This window comes from Chelonia mydas, chromosome 1 (genome assembly GCF_015237465.2).
Source record: "Chelonia mydas isolate rCheMyd1 chromosome 1, rCheMyd1.pri.v2, whole genome shotgun sequence".
In the NCBI taxonomy this organism is placed as follows: Eukaryota; Metazoa; Chordata; order Testudines; family Cheloniidae; genus Chelonia; species Chelonia mydas.
In genome coordinates this window covers 115,709,686-115,730,218 of record NC_057849.1, presented here as the reverse complement: position 1 = coordinate 115,730,218, position 20,533 = coordinate 115,709,686, and the positions used below count along the sequence as shown (strand labels likewise).

Here is a 20,533-nt window from a genome sequence, read left to right as displayed (position 1 = left end):
GACCATCTTGAATTTGTTTTGATTTTTGACACTGGACACACCATATTTTCTGTCCTTGGCTATTAAGCCTGAGGAACAATAATCCTTAATGGAAGAATCTCCTAAAGTGCAAGCATTGCTTACTTCCAAGGGACTTAAATTTTACTGGAGAATTATGTGATGCCCCTGTCCAAGAAAAATAAGCTTGGAGGGGGAAGGACAGAACATGAGAATGTCCAACATGTTCAGTGAGTTGTTTCAAATCATGCCTAGCAAGCTTAGAATTGCTACTGCCAGTTGAAATTGAGGGAGTGATGTCACTCCAAATTCCATCATGCCAATTTTTTTAATAAATTCACGGTACCTGTAGAGCTTTAGATTAAAAAAAAAATTACATTTCTAGGGAAAATATAGATGCAACATGCTAATCACTCCTTTTAATCTTTAAAGTAATTGTGAAGGGTTACTCCATCTACAATTCTTGTCTCAATATTCTGAGACTGACATGGCTACAACTACACTGCATGCATCCTAGAATAGATTTCAGAGTGGTAGCTGTTAGTTTGTATCAGCAAAAAAACAAAACAAAAAAGTACTTGTGGCACCTTAGAGACTAACCAGTTTATTTGGGCATAAGCTTTCGTGGGCTAAAACCCACTTCATCAGATGCATGCAGTGGAAAATACAGTAGGAAGATATATACACAGATAATGAAAAAATGGTTGTTGCCGTACCAACTGTAACGAGACTAATCAATTAAGGTGGGCTATTATCCGCAGGAGGGAAAAAAACCCCTTTTTTAGTCATAATCAGGATGGCCCATTTCAAAGGTGTGAGTAACAGTAGGGAAAAAATTAGTATGGGGAAATAGTTTTTACTTTGTGTAATAACCCATCCACTCCCAGTCTTTATTCAAGCCTAATTTAATGGTGTCCAGTTTGCAAATTAATTCCAATTCAGCAGTTTCTCTGAGTCTGTTTTTGAAGGTTTTTTGTTGTTGGAGAATTGTGACTTTTAGGTCTGAAATCGAGTGACCAAAGAGATTGAAGTGTTCTCCAACTGGTTTTTGAATGTTATAATTCTTGACATCTGATTTGTGTCCATTTATTCTTTTGTGTAGAGACTGTGGTTTGGCCAATGTACATGGCAGAGGGGCATTGCTGGCACATGATGGCATATATCACATTGGTAGATGTGCAGGTGAACGAGCCTCTGATAGTGTGGCTGATGTGATTAGGCCCTATGATGGTGTCCCTTGAATAGATATGTGGACACAGTTGGCAATGGGCTTTGTTGCAAGGACAGGTTCCTGGCTTAGTGTTTTTGTTTGGTTGCTCGTGAGTATTTGCTTCAGGTTGGGGGGTGTCTGTAAGTGGGGACTGGCCTGTCTCCCAGGATCTGTGAGTAAGGGATTGTCCTTCAGGATAGGTTGTAAATCCTTGATGTGCTGGAGAGGTTTTAGTTGGGGGCTGAAGGTGATGGCTAGTGCTGTGCTGTTACTTTCTTGGAGTAGGTGACTTGTGGATCAGTGTTTTTTTTTTCTCCTCCTGCTAATAGCCCACCTTAATTGATTAGTCTTGTAACTGTGTGTGGCAACACCCATTTTTTCATGTTCTCTGTATATGTGTGTGTATGTGTATATATATATCTTCCTACTATATCTTCCATTGCATCCATCTGATGAAGTTGGTTTTAGCCCCTGAAAGCTTATGCCCAAATAAATTTGTCTCTGAAGTGCCACAAGTATTCCTCATCCTAGAATTATTATTCAGCGTGACCCTTAACCTGAGATGGAGTGGCCAAGGGTTTGGTGACTGATCACTGCTAGGTACCTATGAAGATGAATCCTGAGAAGGGAGGATATTCTGAAGGCTGAGCTGGTATTTGTGAAATACCCAGGAATATGGGAGTCCAGCAAAATTTATGACTGGCTCCCTGGGATGTCCTGAGGGTGACTTGACTCAAATAATCCAAGGAAAGACACTGTAGTTAAGGTGTTATCCGTGTATCAGCTGCTTCCCTGAAGGAGAGTGCTGCAGAGTTCAGTGCACTTGTAGCATAACTGCTGTCTGGTCCTTAGCAGATGGAGGTGCTCTTAGTCCTGGCTCAAAGTGTGTCAGGTCAGGTTGCAGTACCAAGAGTTCTGGTGTTGAAGTGTCTGACAGTACTACAGACTGGTTCTGAGGAAACCCTAAAAGCCTGTGCTGAGGGAGTGTAACAATCCCTCAAGACTGGGGCTGTGTTGAGGCACAGCCCTGTCTTATTGTTGCTTTCAGCAGCCCCTCTGATAGGGGATTCTCTCTTATGGTAGTGGGGAAGGTGACTGCTTCCTGGCAACTGATCTGTCACATCATTGCTTAGTTCTGTGGGTAGCTGTGTCCATTTGAGGATGAGTAGGAACAAGGGATAGTCTCTGGTGATGGAATAAATCAATATGGCTGCTGGCTTTGAGTTGATGTACTGCAGAGTACACGGCCCTGATTATAGGCTAGTGCTGTAGGCATAAGTCTGAAACATTCCTAGCTTAAACAGGGTTGCTTAAATTGCACATGGTAGATAGTTCTCTATAGTAGCATGCCACTTCAGTAAGGGAGGGTTAGAAGCCTATTACATTTGAATGCACAAAAACTCACCATTACACTAGAGGGACCTTCTATGTGCACCCCTTAAAGGCCTGCCCACATCATAGCATGGGTAAATGCAGTATTTTTAAGAGGACCTCCCTCTCTGAATTTTTTTTTAATTGCAAGGATTACAGGCATCATGAAAGCTTCCTCAAATTTTTAATGCATCCATCTCAAGCTGACTAGAACAACCTTGCTATACTAGGCTTCAGAGTAGCAGCCATGTTACTCCTGTTTTTGCAGATACAGACTACCTGTGGCACATTGGAGACTAACATTTATTAGAGCATAAGCTTTTGTGAGCTACAGCTCACTTCATCAGATGCATAGAATGGAACATATAGTAAGATTACATATATACACACACAAATTGGAAGTTACCATACAAACTGTGAGGCTAATTAATTAAGCTGAGCTATTAGAAAAACTTTAGTGATAATCAAGATGGTCCCTTTAGACAGTTGACAAGGTGTGAGGATATTTAACTTCAGGAAATAGATTCAATGTGTAATGACCCAGCCACTCCCATTACTACGCATCTGATGAAGTGAGCTGTAGCTCACAAAAGCTTATGCTCTAATAAATTTGTTAGTCTTTGAGGTGCCACAAGTACTCCTGTTCTTGTTATACTAGTCCCTGCTCCCACCTAGCTTCAGAAGGATTTCATGCCCCAGAGCAGATGACTGAGAAGGAAGTGGGAGAGGCCATACAGGACTTGCACCTGGCTTGTTCTTTCAGGGAGTGGGGGTGTCCTGTAACTTTCAGCTAGGATCTGAGCCCAGATTTAACAATAAAAGACTAGTACACCACCTCTGTGTTCCTACCAATGAGTAAAGAACAAGTTTTTCCCAGTACTGCATTGAATGTTGAAACTCTAGCATCTTTAGGAAAGAAGCTGAAGAGCCAGTTATGTGACGCAAATTAAAAGCTAGCTGTTATAATAAGGTAAGAAAGCAGTCAAGGTTTTTTAATACCATTACATTTAATAAGCCCATACAACTTATGGGATTAGGTTTTTTTTACTAATAACTTTTTAAATACACAATACATAACATTGATTTCTTTAATTCAACATTTTCTTAAACAGTTTAAAGTATACAATGAAAAAAGTTTGATGTACTGTATCCAGTGCAACCAAGTTTATTAAAAATTTAGCACTAGGGTTGCCATATCAAAGTCAAACAGTTTGAGTAGTAGTTTACTCATTCTGGTTTTGCTCAACAATCAAGTTTGAACAAGTTATTTCTGTGGATTGAATGTTTTCCTAAGCATTAGACCAAAGCAGCCTCTGTAGTTGCCAATCAAAGGCAAAGTCCCACCAGTGGACTCAAAACTAACATTTTCCTGTTAAGTTTTTAATGTGTTCATTTTAAATACCAGGTGATTCCACTTGGTGACTGAAAGAAGAAACCTTCAAATATTAATGGTAACTCAGTGAGCAAGTTCAACTAGCAATTACTTGCAGATATAGTCTTTCACCAGAAACATCAAACTTAACTGAATTAAGTTTGAGTTAGGGCTTTAAGAAAAAAACTAAAGCTCTCATGACTACTTACTGTATTTCATTAATTCAGTAGGAGTTCCACTTTCTCATCCTGTTTTTCAGACTGAAATATATTCTTTAATTAAAAATGCAGCAATACCATGTTGTAGATGGAATACAGTATAAGTGATACCTACTAAATTAGATCCCTGTCCAATTAGAGTATAGGTGGACTTGTTAAGTTCCCTGGTGATGAATTCCCTTACACAGATACATGCAAGCAATCACAAAGATATCCTACTTTAATCAATCTCAGGTCAAAATTTTGCCACATGGCAAGTTATCCAAGAATAGAGTTCAGTACCCAGTTTGAATACATGAAAACATTAACTTGATGTATGTGCATCTTTTATATTTCCAGTTCTGGAATCTTCACACCATGTCACCTGTATGAGAGAAGAGAATATTAAGTAAATAGCACAAAGAGTCCGATTAAGAATGTCATTTAGAACGTTATTTTGGTGCAGCATTGGAAGTTGTAGAACTGATGAAAGGGAAGAGACTGCTAGTTGTGGCTGAAGTCAGACAATGGAAAATAGCACTTGTTCATTTAGCTGCTGGCCGCCACATTTCTCATCTGTAGGGCAGCACCTGCCAAATTCCATCATACTACTAGGTTGAATCTACTAAGAGCACTGTCATTTTCTCCCAAGTTAAACTCCAGTTGCTCACTCTGTTCCCCCGGGGCAGAAGGGTTGATCTGACGCTCCCCTATTGAATAACCTCATGTCTTCCACCAAGAAGTAGTTCTGCATTAAATAGCACATGATGTTGAAAGTCACTGATGGAAGCTATACACAACCTCCCAACTCTGGTAACTTAGATTTTCTTAAATCTCCACAATGAAGTCATTGCCCTTATGATCTGCAGCACTATTATTATTTGGAGCTTTCTGGAGCACAATTTCCCAATTTTGCCAAATGCTGTGGAGTGGTTCTAAAGTGCTGACATTAGGGCACCTTTATTGTTCTTTGTAGCCTGTACCATATTTGGGATTAGGTTCCACTCACTGAATATGCCAGCCTTAATTTATTGTACATCTAGTCTCAAAATTGCTGGCATTGTTAATAGTAAACTTATCAAAACTCTCCTCTAAAGAAAAAAAGCCTGCTTTGGGGTTATATAACCATCCTAACCAGAGCTGGCAGAGCATCCAACTGCAGCCATAATATAAAAATCACTAACATTGCTCTCTAAAAACAGTCTCAACACCCCTGTAAGGCACAATTGTTCCATTTTACAGAGGGAAAAAGTGAGGCAGAAGTCCCAGTAAACTAGTGAGAGGTCAGATGAAAACTTTCACACCACACAATTAGCTTATGTAACTGACAATGTAATAGAGGCCAAGAAGTTAGAAAGATTCAAAATGGGATTTGATATGTTATAAAAAGGTGCTAGAATTTAAAAAATAAAATAAAGGGCTGTGAAAAGGATACAAATCTTCATGGTTTTCAAGGTTTCACACAACCTCTAGCCATTGGTGGGTTAACAGGAAACATTCCCAGGTGGCAGGTTATCCCATAACTATTGCAGGAGTTTTGGTACCCTCTCTCAAGCATCTAATATTGGCGACAAGATACCGGGATAATGGATTCATAAAATAAGGCCAGAATAGACTAGTATCATTCTAGTCTGACTTTCTGCTTCGCACAGGATAAAGAACTTCATCCAATAATTTCTGGATCAAATCCGTAACTTCTAATGGAACTATAGCATACCTTTTAGACACACAACTAGTCTTGATTCCCCATGTAGCTACCTGCAGACCATTATCAATTTATCTCAGCCTTCTCATGGATAAAATATACTGAGACTAAAAAAAGCTCAATTTAAAAGGCATTTTCCAGACCTTAGATCTTTTTATAGCTCTCTTCTGAAGGCTTTCCAATTTGTCAACATCCTTTTTGCAGTGTTGACATCAGAACGGGACACAGTATCCCAATAATTCTCACTAATGCCAGATACAGAGGCAATACCACCTCCTCACTCCTTGTTTTTCTAAAAGATAGGAATTACCTTGGAAGTTCTGTAGCCTGTGTTATACAAAAGCTCAGACTAGGTAACAATGATCCATTCTGGCCTTGGAATCTATCAGTCTACTTGATATGCATCAGTTTATACGCCCAAGGATCATGTTTACCCTCTTAGGTACATCACCTAAGTGGTGGGAGCTCATGTTCAGGTGACTACCTTGTTTTCCAGTCATTACTTTTGAAAATATAGTCAAATCTTATGTGTAACATACATTATTTGTTCCTAGATGTATGATCTTGCACATGGTTGTATTAAAAACATTCAAATAAGCACTCTTACCATGTGATCCAGGGCCGGTTACCACTCCACCAATTTGTGTCACCTGCAAGTTTTTACCAGTAATGATTTTATATTTTCTTCCTGATCACTAAGAGATACTGAATGTCACAGGGCAATGAACAGACTCCTGTGGGATCTCATTAAAAACAGTCCCATTGGGTGACTATTCTCCATTTACATTTTTTCCCCCCCATTTTCAGTTAACTAATTTTTAATTCATGTAATATGAGCGGTTGAATTTGAATAGTACTTTTTTAAAAAAAAAGTATGTCATACAGGACTAAGTCAAATGCCTTACAGAAGGCAAAGTATATTTTATCAGTTATCTTTATCAAGCAAATCTGGAATCTTATTTAAAAAAAGATACCAAGTTTTCTTAACAATACCTGTTTTCCATAAAAAATATGGATTGGCATTAGTTACACTGCCTTTACTGATTGTGTCCCATACCAGCATTTCCCTGATACTGTCTGGGACTGATGTCAGGCTAACCTGCCTGTAATTTCCCAGGTTCTCATTTACCTTTTTTTAAATACTGACTGGCACAACATTTTCTCTCTTGTCCTCTCTCTATCAGTCTGATCCAATATGGCAAGTCCTGTGTTCTGGACAGGCAAGATCTCTCAGTTATCTATCTACCTCAGTTAATTCTAATACTGTTTAGCCCATTTATGTAGTGGTTTTCAACTTTTTTCATTTGTGGACCCTTAAAATTCCAAATGGAGGGGCGGACCCCTTTGGAAATCTTAGTCTACGGATCCCAGGGTCTGCAAACCATAGGTTGAAAGCCACTAATCTAGGAGGTCACTTTACATAGTAACACTAGACTGGTTATCAACTTACGACAAGGGAAATATTTCAGGAGGTTTCTGACAGTCTTTTGCTACCATTTGAAGTCCAGAGAGGGTTTCTTCCACCACCTGTGTTTCTCCACCTACCTCTAGAAAAGTGGTTACTGAGGTCAGACTAATAATTCGCTTCAGGAGACTTTGTCATTGTGCTTCCAAAGAGAGCAAACTGCTTATGAAGACACTGCAATTCGGCCTTTTATTGTCATCATTCCTCAGCAACACAGAAGTCCTTACAAAGCTTGGCATAGCAAAAGAGGAGGATCCCTTATGATTGCATCATATGATATTGTTACTGATAATCAGAATTACTATAAATCCTAAATGAGTTTATATACATTTAAGCAGCTATGAGGGACACCATAACTATTCTCACGGAAGCTGTGGATTCTCAGCACCTCTGAACAACAACAAGGTGTCAAGTTGAGCACTCAAATATTGGGTTGCACAAAATTAATGGACATTTCTGAATTTCTGTCTGCAAGTGACTTGGCTATGGTTTCAAAAAGTCAGTGGCGGAGCTAAAAACATATGCCAGGAATCCTTGATACCACGTCTATGCTCTATAAGACAACACCTCTAAAATCAGTCAAACTTAATGTTTTGAAACAGCTTGACAATGGTTGGCTGGCCCTTTAAGGGGAGTAAGGGTCATCTTATCTGTGACAGGCTCCTGTAAGAGAAGTCAACCCACACCCACCAGGACATAATTAAATCTAAGGTGGCTGACTGGTAGCTAATTAGCCTGATAAAGGGTTACCAGGGCTCAGCTGGGGGGTGAGGGTGTTCTAGAAACAGGAAGCTCCTGAGGAAATATGCTCCCAGGAGAGCTCAGAGCAAGGAGTCCAGAAGGTGCGCTTCTAGGGACAAGGAACTCCCAAACAGTGCCAGAAAGCCCAGCCTGTCAGGAACTACACACTGCTCCAGAGAAGAAGTGCAGTTGATATAGCTCTGCTGACCCTTGGCTCTGGGAAAGGATTCTCCTCAGATAGTGGCAAGAGGCCTGATTCCAGTGAAGAGACCTGTGCTGAGAGAACCCTGCTAGTACAGGGCCCGGATGGAAGGAAGCACTGGATCCAGGTTGAAATGGATAAACTAAGACTGATCATCTCCCAGCTAAGACTCTCTGGTGACGTTTTGCTTGTATTTTCATTGGGCCTCATTGAATGTATGGATGACACATTAGGGGAAACTGAGCCAGGGAAAGTCGGGAGCACCATGCTTGGCCAGCAGAGAATGCTACAGTGCAGGTATGCTGTGAGACAGCTTCATAATCTTCCTCTGAAAATTTTATAAGTGAATTTGCAGATTCTTTAACTTTGTCACATTTCTCTCCAATCTTACATGCTATTCTTCAAGTGAGCAGACAATCTATTCATTCCTTTTCACTTTTTAATGGCTTATATATAAGGCCCTACTCAATTTGGGATATTGCAGAAATTGCGGATCCCACAATACTACATTTCCACCTAAATTTTCTCAGCTGTGCCGCTGACAGACAGCAGGGGATCCCAGCCGCCCAAGGGGCTCCTGCTGTCAGCCTTGCACATTGATTGTAATATAGTTGCAGTAAAATGTCTGGTTATCAAAAAAAATGATTAGGCATAACAATTCTTGTGTTTATATTGTTCCAGCAATTTTTTTTCTTAAATAGGTCTTTCTTCAATAGGATTTTCCAAATTACCACAATTTAAAAAAGGCCCATTATTACTTTTCTGCGATTTCCTACTTCTTGTCCACCACTCAGCCGCAATTATTGGACAATAATCCCACAATTCAAGTAGGGCCTTACTCTTACATAGAAGTTGTACTACTCACCACAATGCTCCCTTCAATGTGGATTCCATGTCTTGCAGGTATCTGCATCATCATCTGGAGACTCCCAATGTGTCTGATAACTTCCTACAGGCTCCTGACTGATGAGCTGGAGTTATGACCCTCTTGACATTTATCCACTAAGAATGTTCAACTTTGTGTTAAGGAAGAGGGAGAAGGCTCAGTTGCTATATTAAAGAGTAAATTAAAAAGGCAGTCCTGGAAGTAAAGATGAGCTTGCTTTGGAGGCATACTGGTTCCTATGCATCAAAATTGTTTGGAGATGGGGATGTTAGTTATTAAATATTCCACTTCCCCATGTGCTTCTCATCAGATAGAGGCATCACAAAAGTTGCACCTGCTGGTGAAATGAGAGAACTATGCCCTGACAATTATTCCATGAAATCTAACCAGGGGGCACTCCTACTGGGCGGGGGGGAGAAGGAGGCAGATCTTAAGTTATCACTACTGAGAACATTTTGGAAAAACAAATATTTGATTATGAACTGTTTGGTAAAGTAAATGCTCATTTTTTCCCCTCAGTTGAAAACCCCTTCATTTCTGGAACATTCATTCTAAAATAAAATTACTGCTCCAACTGAAGCACAATACAAATTAGAAAAGGATTGCATATTTTCATTTTCTTAAAAACATTCCAAATACACATTGTTTTAGAAACAAAGTGCACTTGAACAAATGCCTGACAAAAGACACTGTTTTAAGCAACTTTACAAAAAGTCTGAGGAATGTACCATATACATTCATTTGTAACATGACAATACTAAAAGCCTAAGAATTCAACACTATTAAAATGTATACAGTATTGTAAACATACGTCGTTCTTTACAAAACAATTTAGCATTTCTTTATACTATCTATTGTATGTAACTATCCGAACAGGATGTCAAAAAGAAGGGGTTGATATTTCATCTTTGATGTTTTGGGTTTAGTAATAAGTGCTTTTAAAAAAACAAAACAAAACACCCACAACTATAAGGCACAATACTGCTAATCTAGCAAAGGAAAAACACTAATGACAACCCCAAAGTCATAATGGAAAATAGCCAAAAGGAATTTCCTAGTTTATGGGACAAAAGCAAAGATCCCTAGCTTCATAAAAAGATCTTAAGGAGGGATCCCAACTTGTGTACATGGAAATGGGGACAAGAGGGAAAACAGGGAAGTCTAAAACAGAAATAAATTCCCTAGCCATAATAGCCCTTTTCTACTCTGTTTTACTGAGTTAAAGATTGAGAGGGAGGTAACTGACATGAATGCTAGATAAGTCAACACGCTCAACATGTTAAGACTATCCAGCAAAGACACTGAAGTCAACTGTTACTGCTAGAAGTTAACAAGCTGGAAAAATTTAAGTACTCAGCTCTGAGTTGGAAAACACTAAGAACCAACGATATTAAGAAAGTTGCGATAAATTATTTTTCATCCAGTGGTGGGAGGAGTGGAAGATGCCATGTAATATCAAAGAAATTTGATATTTTCACAAATCTATTTTGCATGCTTCTTAAACATCCAGCTCCAGTTACAGCAAAATGTAATTTTTTTTCAAGTACGGTTTAATAAAATGTAGTGTTGTAAATGCTTTCAGCTTTATGTACATGCTAAACGTAAACACAGTGTAACCAACATTTATCCATTAAACTTTTTATATTCTGTTCTCTCATCCTAGTCTACATCTTTGTTACAGCCCTCTGGAACACACTGACATTGTAATAATTCTTGTATCAGAGGTATTGCATCTTTCATAGGATCAGACAGACTAGTTTTAAAAAATCCTCTTTATACAAAATTCTTAGTTATTAGCCCTTTTGGAATATGAACTAGAAAAGTTCTCAAGATAAAATAAATTACATTGTTATTTTTCCCATCAACTAGGCAAAAGTTCATACTAATTAAATAAGAAGTTCGTTAAGCAGTCTAATCAGAGAGTCTTCCATGAAGTTTTCAGTGGGAATTTCCATTAGACAGATGTTCTCCATGCCGACTATCACTGCCATCCAGGTCTAAAAATTGGGAGTTATAAAATGTAAATCATAATTTGTTAAAACTGGTTATTTAAATATTAACGTGGTAAGCTATTATATTTACTGACGCTATCCCATAAAGAAACAATTTGGAGACAAGTTCTACAGTCAGTCATGCAAAATTCCCTTTGATTTCAACGGCAAAGCAAAATAGTGCACAGGAAATGAAGGTTACTTAGAACCAGAATTCTTGGAGATGACTGCATAGTCGCACTTATGGATGTTGTGCCACCTGGTGGCACCTAATGGTAGAACCTTCAAGCAGTGCCAATTCAGAGTGCACATGCACCCCTCCTCTCACCTCTCCTTAAGAGTTTTTGAACATTCTGATTGTGTGGCAAAATACGAGGGGAGGGGGGCACTACACCTTCTACCACCTCAGTTCCTTCCACCAGTAACTCAGAGAGACCATAACAGGACTGAGACAGGGGAAGTGTGCAAGGGGAAAAACAAAAACAAAAAAACAGTTACTAACCTTATGCCCAAATAAATGTGTTAGTGTCTATGGTGCCACAAGTACTCCTTGTCCCCCCCCCCCCCGCCTTCTGTAACTGTTATTCTTCTAGATGTGTTGCACATGTCCATTCCACTCTAGGGTGTGCATGCCCCAAGCACAGTTGCTGGAAATTTTTCCCTCAGTGGTACCCGTCGGGCAGTGTGCCTGTAGCACCAGTATAGAGTGCCCAGCCCCTTCAGTTCCTTGTTTCCAAAGAACTCTGATGTAGAAGGGCAGGTTATGGAATGGACATCTGTAACATCTTGAAGAATACTTATGGAAGGCCACCCTGGGACCACTGCTGGGACCGTCAACCTGTGGCTGCTCAGGTGGTCCCCAGGGCCAGCTGCACCGGCCACTGCTTAGGCAGTCCCTGGGGCCAGCTGCAGCAGCGCCTGGTGTGGCTGGCTGTGGGCACGCCAAAGTGGCTGGCTGCAGAGCTGCTCCAGCGGCAGCTGCTATGGCTGTCCCCAGGGCCAGCTGCTTGGGCAGCCCTGGGATCAGCTACACTGGCCACCGCAGAAGTCAACTGAGGTTGAAGGAAGTCACAGAAGCACAGAGCCCTAATGATTGTAAACTGCTCTGCCAAATATAGCATGCACTCTAGAAGCTAGATCTAGAGCACAATGTTTAGTGAGTGTGCGCACTTACTTTTAGGTTAGCAGCCTTGCAAATTTCCCTAATAGGAACCTGCTGAAGACAAGCCAAAGATGCTGCTACAGCTCTAGACAAATAAGAGCATACCACACAAGGCACAGGAATTTCTGTTGGTCTCTAACACTGAAGGATGTACTGTATAACCCAGCTGGAAATAGTCTGAGCAGATGTACTATGACCCATGATTATTAAAAAAACCAAACTTCCTAAAACTCTTCATTCTATCCAAATAATATGCAAGACCTCTTCTGGCATTTAAAATATATAATGGAGATTCCCCCTTTATTAGCATAAGCTGGAGAAGGGAAGACAAAAGTAAATCAATTGTCTGACATATGAAACTCAGACACTATTTTTGGTAAAAACCTGGGGATCAGATCCAAGAACCACCTTCTCTAAAAAATCTTAAGTGGCAGGGCAGCCAGCAGGGCACCCAATGCACTGACCCTTCCGGCAGTTACAGCAGTAATGAAGACCACTTTGATAAATAAAAACATTCCCTCAAGAAATTCAAAGGTGACCTCATAAGCATAGATAAAGCCAGATTAAGATCTCAAGATGGAACGACACATTAGGTAACCCCTTCTTGAATCTTTTAGCAGAATTATGTACAATTGGTGATCTACTACTGACCAGAACGTAAGCTGAAATAGACAACTACTCAGATTTAAGTACAGTACATATTCCAGAATATAGGGTATGGAAGCTGCCTCTGGAGAATCAGATTTTCCTCACATCCAAGCAAGAAATCTAGCCCATTTTCAGTAACACTTTCTAATACACAGTTTTCTAAAATTAAGCAGTATGCTCTGCATCAATGAGGAATGAAACTGCTCAAGACTAGTCAAAGTCTGATAGCCCAGGCGGTCAAATGAAGAAACTGAAGACCTGGATGAAGGATACTGCCTTGTTGCTGTGACAAGAGATCTGAGGACACAGGAAGACATGTACAATCTGAGAGCTGAAGCAGGTCTACGTTCCCTTGCTGTCTCAGCTGAGCTAGGGCAATCAATCAATATCATTTTAGCCCTGTCCTGACAAACCTTTTTCCACCACTTTCTGGATGTGTAGACCTGAGACTTCCAATGTTGCATCAGCCTCATTCTGGGAGAATCAAAGGGAGTTACATAAGTGGTAGTCTGCCCATGAGACTCGGGATGACAATCACCTTCCGGGATTGGCAAATTCAAATTTGCAAAGCCACTTGCACTATTTTTAGAAACCTGTTCTCTGGATGAAAAGCCTTCCCTTCTATTGAGTCTGGTATGGAACCCATTAAAGGAGTTTGAGTTGGACAGAGATTCCATTTAATGCTCCGCTGGAAAACACTGGACTTCTAAGTAAAATCTGGAACCAATTTATGTTTCAAAGTCAGATTAGAAGAGACTGTCAGAATCTGATGGATTAGCTAAGTCTAATGCATGGGATCTGGCACTGCTAACAGTGGCTGTCTTCAGAACTGATACAACAAAACAAAAACAACTTTGTTTCCTAGCAGACAGTCAGCCCTCTTCTATCAACAGTGCGGGGGGAGAGGAGAGGGGCGGGGAGGGGCATGTGGGCAGCCCGGGACCACCAATGGTGCTGTGGGAGTGGCCCCAGGGGGCTGAGGTGGGGGTGTGTGTGTTAGGTTTGGTGCCATCAGCAGGCTCCCTACCTGGCTCCACACCTCCTTCCCCAAGCAGCAGCAGAGTTTGGGTGTGGGAGTGAGCAGGGGCACAGAATGGGGTGAGGTGGGCTCTGGGTGGCACTTACATGGGGGGGCTCCCCGGAAGTGGCGACATCCCCCCCTCACCCAACTACTAGGAAGAGGCAGGGCCAGGCAGTGCTGTGCACTGCCTCCCCAGCTCCTGGCCAATGGGAGCTGCGAAGCCAGCGCTCTGGGCGGAGGCAGCACACAGAGCTTCCTGGCCACATCTCCGCCTGGCAGCTGAGCAAGGGGGAGGTCGATCATTCTTTAAATTCAATTTTCCAAGTCTGGCATGATTTCAGCCTGAAGTAATTTGATTCCCAATCTTCCAGGTGGCAGAAAATGGTACTACTCACTAAAACCATCACCTCAACACCACAGTATTGCGAGTTCTGAAGTAAACTCAAGAACGAAGAGTTTTCATTCTAAAGTTCCAATTAATAAAATTAAAGGATTATCCAAATGATTAGTGAAGACCTGGTTTTATGGGAAGTATGAGTGAAGGTGGGTGAATAAGGGTGTTATGCTGGGAAAGTTGTTTTGATCTGTGTATGGGTTAAACCTTAACCATTGGGCCAAGTAATCCCCTATCTATGCAGCCTCCCTCATACAACCAATAAATTGTTGTGTACAAATTAGCTGTAGAGAGAGTGGTGACTGGTTGAGGGATAACGATATCACAATGGTCTAGGACTCTTGGCATGGCAGATACATCTTCGACTAACTGAAAGCCCATGCTGTCACATGGGTGTAATTTGTACAGGAAAAATGGCTGAGAACTTAAATATTGGATGTTAAACCGCAAAATCCACTGATACTGAATCTGGTGATATTCTAAACAAAAAGAGCTTCAACCATGCTTGTAATTGCTTCCATTGCTTCACACTCATTCAGACAATCTAGGTTTTAGAGTGACAATCCTGAATTTTATTATATAGATTACACATTGATTTTAAACATATTACATTATACTTACCAAGCAATGCTGTGGTTTCACCTGCATCCTCTTTTAAACTGTTACACTGTAGCACAGATTCATTAGTTGAGGAGGCTGACAAATCGCTTACTTCATTTCTATCATCTTCTTGTAAAGCAATACTCAAACTTCCTACTGATACACTGCCACTTATTGATTCAGGTATTGGAACTTCAAGTGCCTCTTCAGGGTCACCCTTCAGAAGTAGACAAAATATTCAGTAAACAATTATTTAGACATCAGAAAAACAAGTTTGTAAGGACTCTACAAAAGCAAAAAAAAACCTCTTTGATTAACCTTTACATATTGAATTCATTGAAGGAAAGCTATTTGCCCTTCCTAATACAGTAACTCCTCACTTAAAGTTGTCCCGGTTAACGTTGTTTTGTTGCTGATCTATTAGATAACATGCTCCTCTAAAGTTACACAATGCTCAGGGTATCCCCCTCCCTCAGCCCCCCACTTACCCCATCTCCATAGAGCAAGGGGGACAAAACAGGGCTCAGGACGGAGGGAGCTTGCTGGTAGCAGCTGCTGTCTCAACTTGCTGATCTACTTAAAAAGGCAATGTACTTAGAGTGGGGTCAGCACACTTAAAGGGGCAATGCTCATCTCTCTCTCTCTGTACCACTCCTCTAGAGATCTCAATACATAGGGGCACTTACTTCAGAATAAGATGGGGGAAGTCCCACCCTCTGACTTCACCACCTCAACCAAGCTTCACAATCATCACTGCTGTGTACAGTATTAAATTGTTTGTTAAAAAAATTATACTGTGTGCATGTATATACACAAATATAGTCTTGCCTGGTGAAAAAAATTTCCCTGGAACCTAACCCCCCCCCGTTTACATTAAATTCTTATGGGGAAATTGGATTCGTTTACCACTGTTTTGCTTAAAGTCACATTTTTCAGGAACATAATACACACACAAGGGGGAGGTGAAATAAGGTTGCACGAGTCCCCTTAATTCTGGTATTTCCTAACTTTCCAAGTATCAAATTAAAAACTAAAGCTACATTTTTCAATGTAAGTGAACAAAACACATTGTGAGTTGTTTGGGTCCCCCCCAATATTTGTGCACTGCTAGTTTCCAAAACCAATAATTCACAATGGGTGACTCAGTCAATAGTGTAAGTTAGCAAGACTCTACTACATCAGAAAGTTTTTAACTTGTCAATTGGGGTTCCTTTTTATCAAGTGAATTTAGGGCTGGAACAGCCACCTTGGGGACCAAAGTCCTTCATTTACAAAACAGGCACACAACAACAACAGGCAATGGAAGTTAAAGTTCCTCCAAGCTATTCTAGAAGTATCAAGTTTTTAGATTTATGAAAAGTTCAGTTCTCCCTAGTTAATTCAATCTCTGCAGAAGATACAACACATTGAAATGGTGATTTCTGTAATGAGAATGCTCATCTACTTAAAATGGACTAATCACCACATAGGCAACCATTTAGAGTCAGATTGTAACTTTCCATATTATCAACTTGAGTGGGGTTTGAACTTGTGATGTGTAACTAGCTATCCATTATGAATACCTTAATGAACCGGGGTTTGCAACTGACGCGTTTCCTACATTCACCTTTGTCAAGCAAAGAAGAGACATGTCTGATCAATAGGAGAGAAATTATATGTTGGGCTGGTCATGGGTAGAGTATCAACGTCCATCCCAAAAATCTGAACTCAGATACGCTAATAATCACAAAAACCCATTATTTTTTTGCTAATTTCTATCATTAAGTAGAATTATGGGCTTCAACTATATGGATGATATAAAAACAAGACTCTAATAACCTAGTTTAATTCTTAATGTAGCTTCCAGACCAGTCTCCGCAACGATAGAATCTTTAGGCCATATAGTACAACCATTGCCTCATTTTGCATAATGAAAATCATGTAGACAAGCAGATCTAGGGTTCTACTGCTTTTCTTAGAACTCTGACAAGACATAAGTAGTGCATCAGATGAAGTCACAGGCCTTATATAAGTATATTGTGAAGTCTCCAACCATTTCAAACAGTATTCTTTTGTTTATAAGAAAAGCTAGTCAAAAAAATGCAGGCACTTTATGAAAAGAAGATCCCAGACACCATTCTAAAACACACCACTTTATTCTGATGGTAAGTGCCCCTATGTACTGAGATCTCTAGAGGATACCACATGTATCTTCATCTCTCTTTGCTGGCACTGTCGGAAAGAAATGAAAGCCCATCATTTCTACTAGTTAAGCCAACTACTGCTAAAGTTGTTCAGGAAGGTTTTAGTGAACACTGATTCAGTTATAGAGACCAAATGCTTACTCAGCATATCTGGGAGCATACAGACACAGTTAACTAATTTGTCCGGCTGCCTGAAAAGTTTCAAGGACTCAAAAAGCCAAAACGGCCCTTGAGGTACCTGTAAGCTGAAGCATGAAACTGGTTTCTACAACTGTGCAGCTGTAGGCAAGTCACTTCACTTCTCTTCCTCAGTTTCCTCCCCCCTCTGTAAAATGGGGATAAAAGCAGTTACTTACCTTTCGGTAACTGTTGTTCAAGATGTGTTGCATATGTCTGTTACACTGCTGGTGTCTGGCGTCCCATGCACCCATGTCTGAGTTTTCCCTAGAAGTACCTATGGGGTGGCACTGCCCACATCAAAACTCCTTATGATCTGAAGTAAGGCTACAAGAGTGAAGCCACCCTGCCACCTTCAGTTCCTTCACAATGGAAGCTGATTGCAGACTCCGATGTACTGGGGAAGGAGGTGGTGGGCCGTGTAATGGACAAATGCAACATCTCAAAATGAAGAAAAATAATTACTTTTTTTGAACCGTAAGTGCTTGGATATGTCCATTACACTGTAGGTAACTCCGAACCTGTTATCCCAGGCAGTGGGGCTCAGTCTCATCAGAAGGGGGAACTATATGACCACTTTTCCCACATTTGCATCCTCCCTTGAAGCAGCTGATAGTGCACAATGCTTGGGGAATGTAAGAAGCTAAGGCCATGTTGCCACCCTATAAATGTTGGTAATCAGCATGTGATACAAAGGCTGCAGAGATCAAATATGCTCTGGTCATGTGTCCTGTCAACTTTTCAGGAGGCATTACCGCTTTGACAGCATAACACTGCAGTGCAGCTAAGAACTAAATTTGAAATAAAATAAATTAAGAAATAAAATGGAAAATCAAACATCATGGGATAAAAAAAGAAAAAAAGTACCATTAGATCAAAACAAAGCACTGAAGATTTTTTGTTCACAGGGCACACAAAACACTGACAGTAAGAAGGAACTGAAGGGTAGGGGTGGCTCCACCCTTTATACCCTCACAGCGCTCAGGTGTAGACAGGGCTATCCTTGTGGGTACCTCCAGGGAAAACTCTCCGGCACTGGTGCCCCCGCCCCCCAACGTAAAGGACATATACAAACACTCAAAGAAAGAAACTTTTCCTACCTCAGAAAGGTATTACAAGATAGTTAATTAGCACTTTGTCAAGTGTAATATTAAGGATGAGTATTATAAATCATTACAGATTACTCTTGTTTGGGTTCTTGTACCACAGCCATCACCGTGATATCTATATATACACACATGAAAGAACCTGGAGAAACAACTGCTCTGAATTTTTAAACAGGTTGATGTGCAGTCTTGCTTCCTGTTTTGAACGTCTGCAGTGCAGTTTTAACTCGATAAATATGTAACTCACCCAGTATCCCAGAGCTTTGATGACATCTAGTTTGCACATTGGACAAGTTCTGTGGTCCAACAGCCAGGGGTCAATGCAGGTCCTATGAAAGATATGCCTGACAAAAAACAAAATACATTTGGTTTTAATTTTTTTAAACTATGATTTATTCTTTCAGAAAGCCTATTAATTTTCTAGTATATCCATCTTGAGGTTATTAGATACGTTCATGGGTGAACCTTTTTAATCTTAGTAGTCATTCAATATATTAACCTATCTGTCAAAGTTGGAAGGCAATGGACAAGTATACTGACAGAATATATTGGTAGTGCTTTTCTTTAAAGAATCAGTCCAGACTCCTAAGTGATTAAAAAGGAGAAAGTAATGTCAGATTTAAAGGTTACTATAAAAAAAACAGTACTAGACAGACAATACAGAAAAAACGGTTACTCACCTTCTCGTAACTGTTGTTCACGTCCATTCCAATCAGGTGTGTGCATTCCAACAGCCAAAAGATTTTTCCCTTAGCAGCGTCTATAGGGTCTGCCTGGGTGCCCCCTGGAGTCGCACCTTCAATATAGCACCCTGCCAACCCCCAACCCCTTCAGTTCCTTCTCACCAGCTGCTCTGACAGAAGGGTAGGAGGGTGAGTACTGGAATGGACATGAGCAACATCTCAAAGAACAACAGTTACGAGAAGAAGAAAAGAAACAGTTACACAGTGCTTGTTCGTGTCCATTCCAATTAGGTGACCCACAAGCCAAAGTTCAGGAGGTGGGGTTGGAGTCATCTACTGATTGGAGCATGGCTCATCCGAAGACTGCATCATCTCTGGCCTATTGTGTGATCGCATAGTGCGTATTGAGGACCACGTTGCTGGTCTGCAGATTTCCTGTGTGGCGACCTGTGCCAGGAATGCTGCTGAGGAGGCCTGAACTCTGGTGGAGTGTGCGGTGATCGGCGGAGCGGGCACCTTCGCCAAGTCGCAACACTCCCAAATGCATGACGTGATCCATGATGAGATGCGCTGTGATGAGACGGGGAGGACTTTCATCCTGTCTGCCACCGCTACGAATAACTAGACGGACTTTTGGAATGGCTTCGTTTTCTCTATGTAGAAGGCCAGTGCTCTGTGGACATCCAATGAGTGAAGGAATGCGGCTTAGGATAGAACACTGGGAGGAAGATGTTCTGGTTGATGTGAAACTGGGAGACAACCTTAGGGAGAAAAGCCCAGTGAGACCTGAGCTGAACCTTGTCCTTATGGAACACTGTGTAAGGGGGCTCTGATGTAAGGACCCTGAGCTCCGACACTCTCCTAGCTGAGGTTATCGCCACTAGAAATGCGACCTTGTATGAGAGGTAAAGCAAGGAACACGTCACCAGTGGCTCAAATGGTGGACCCGTAAGTCTGTAAAGGACCAGATTAAGGTCCCAAGATGGGATAGGCTGGGCTGTTGTGTTTGCAGGTAGAGTCTATCGAGACCTTTAAGGAAACTGCTGACCATAGGGTTCGCGAAGACTGAGTGGCTGTCTGCGCCCGCATGGAAGGCAGAGATGGCAGCCAAGTGGACCCTTCTTGACAACAGACAGAGCCTGTTGCTTAAGATGGAGAAGGTAGTCCAGTATAAATGGCACAGAAGCGAGTGTCAGCGACTGATGGTTCTCCTCTGACCAGACAGATGCAGCCTCACGTACAATGCCACTTGTAGGGACGCTCCGGAGACCAGCCTTCCCCCCTCCACTAATGCAGAGAACTCAGCGCGAGAGTCCTGCGGCAGAAGCTCCACTAACTTGGCCATCACAGCGCAGGTTTGCGTGTATCCACTCACGATGGCCTGTTGGTTTACGATATGGAACTGTAGTATAGAATAGGCCT

At 41.2% G+C, this 20,533-nt stretch overlaps 1 protein-coding gene and 1 non-coding gene across 3 annotated transcripts in view; both read right to left on the bottom strand.

Moving 5' to 3' along the window:
- Positions 1-3,566: 3,566 nt before the first annotated feature.
- The window catches only part of RNF149 (ring finger protein 149), a 30,084-nt gene continuing 13,117 nt past the window's right edge, over positions 3,567-20,533 (bottom strand). Inside the window, exons 5-7 of one of the 2 annotated variants that reach the window (XM_037898102.2) lie at positions 18,676-18,772; positions 14,984-15,179; positions 3,567-4,532 (exon numbers count right to left, since the gene is read on the bottom strand). In XM_037898102.2, the coding sequence (XP_037754030.1) occupies positions 4,519-4,532; positions 14,984-15,179; positions 18,676-18,772 (307 nt within the window). In that variant the 3' untranslated portion in view covers positions 3,567-4,518. Of the gene's footprint in view, positions 4,533-9,291; positions 11,144-14,983; positions 15,180-18,675; positions 18,773-20,533 lie in introns of those variants that run through there. The other variant, XM_043536857.1, reaches the window with a different exon arrangement.
- LOC114021574 lies at positions 7,414-7,527 on the bottom strand. Its single transcript, XR_003566082.1, has one exon. It is a non-coding gene; the product is annotated as a small nucleolar RNA SNORD89 (small nucleolar RNA).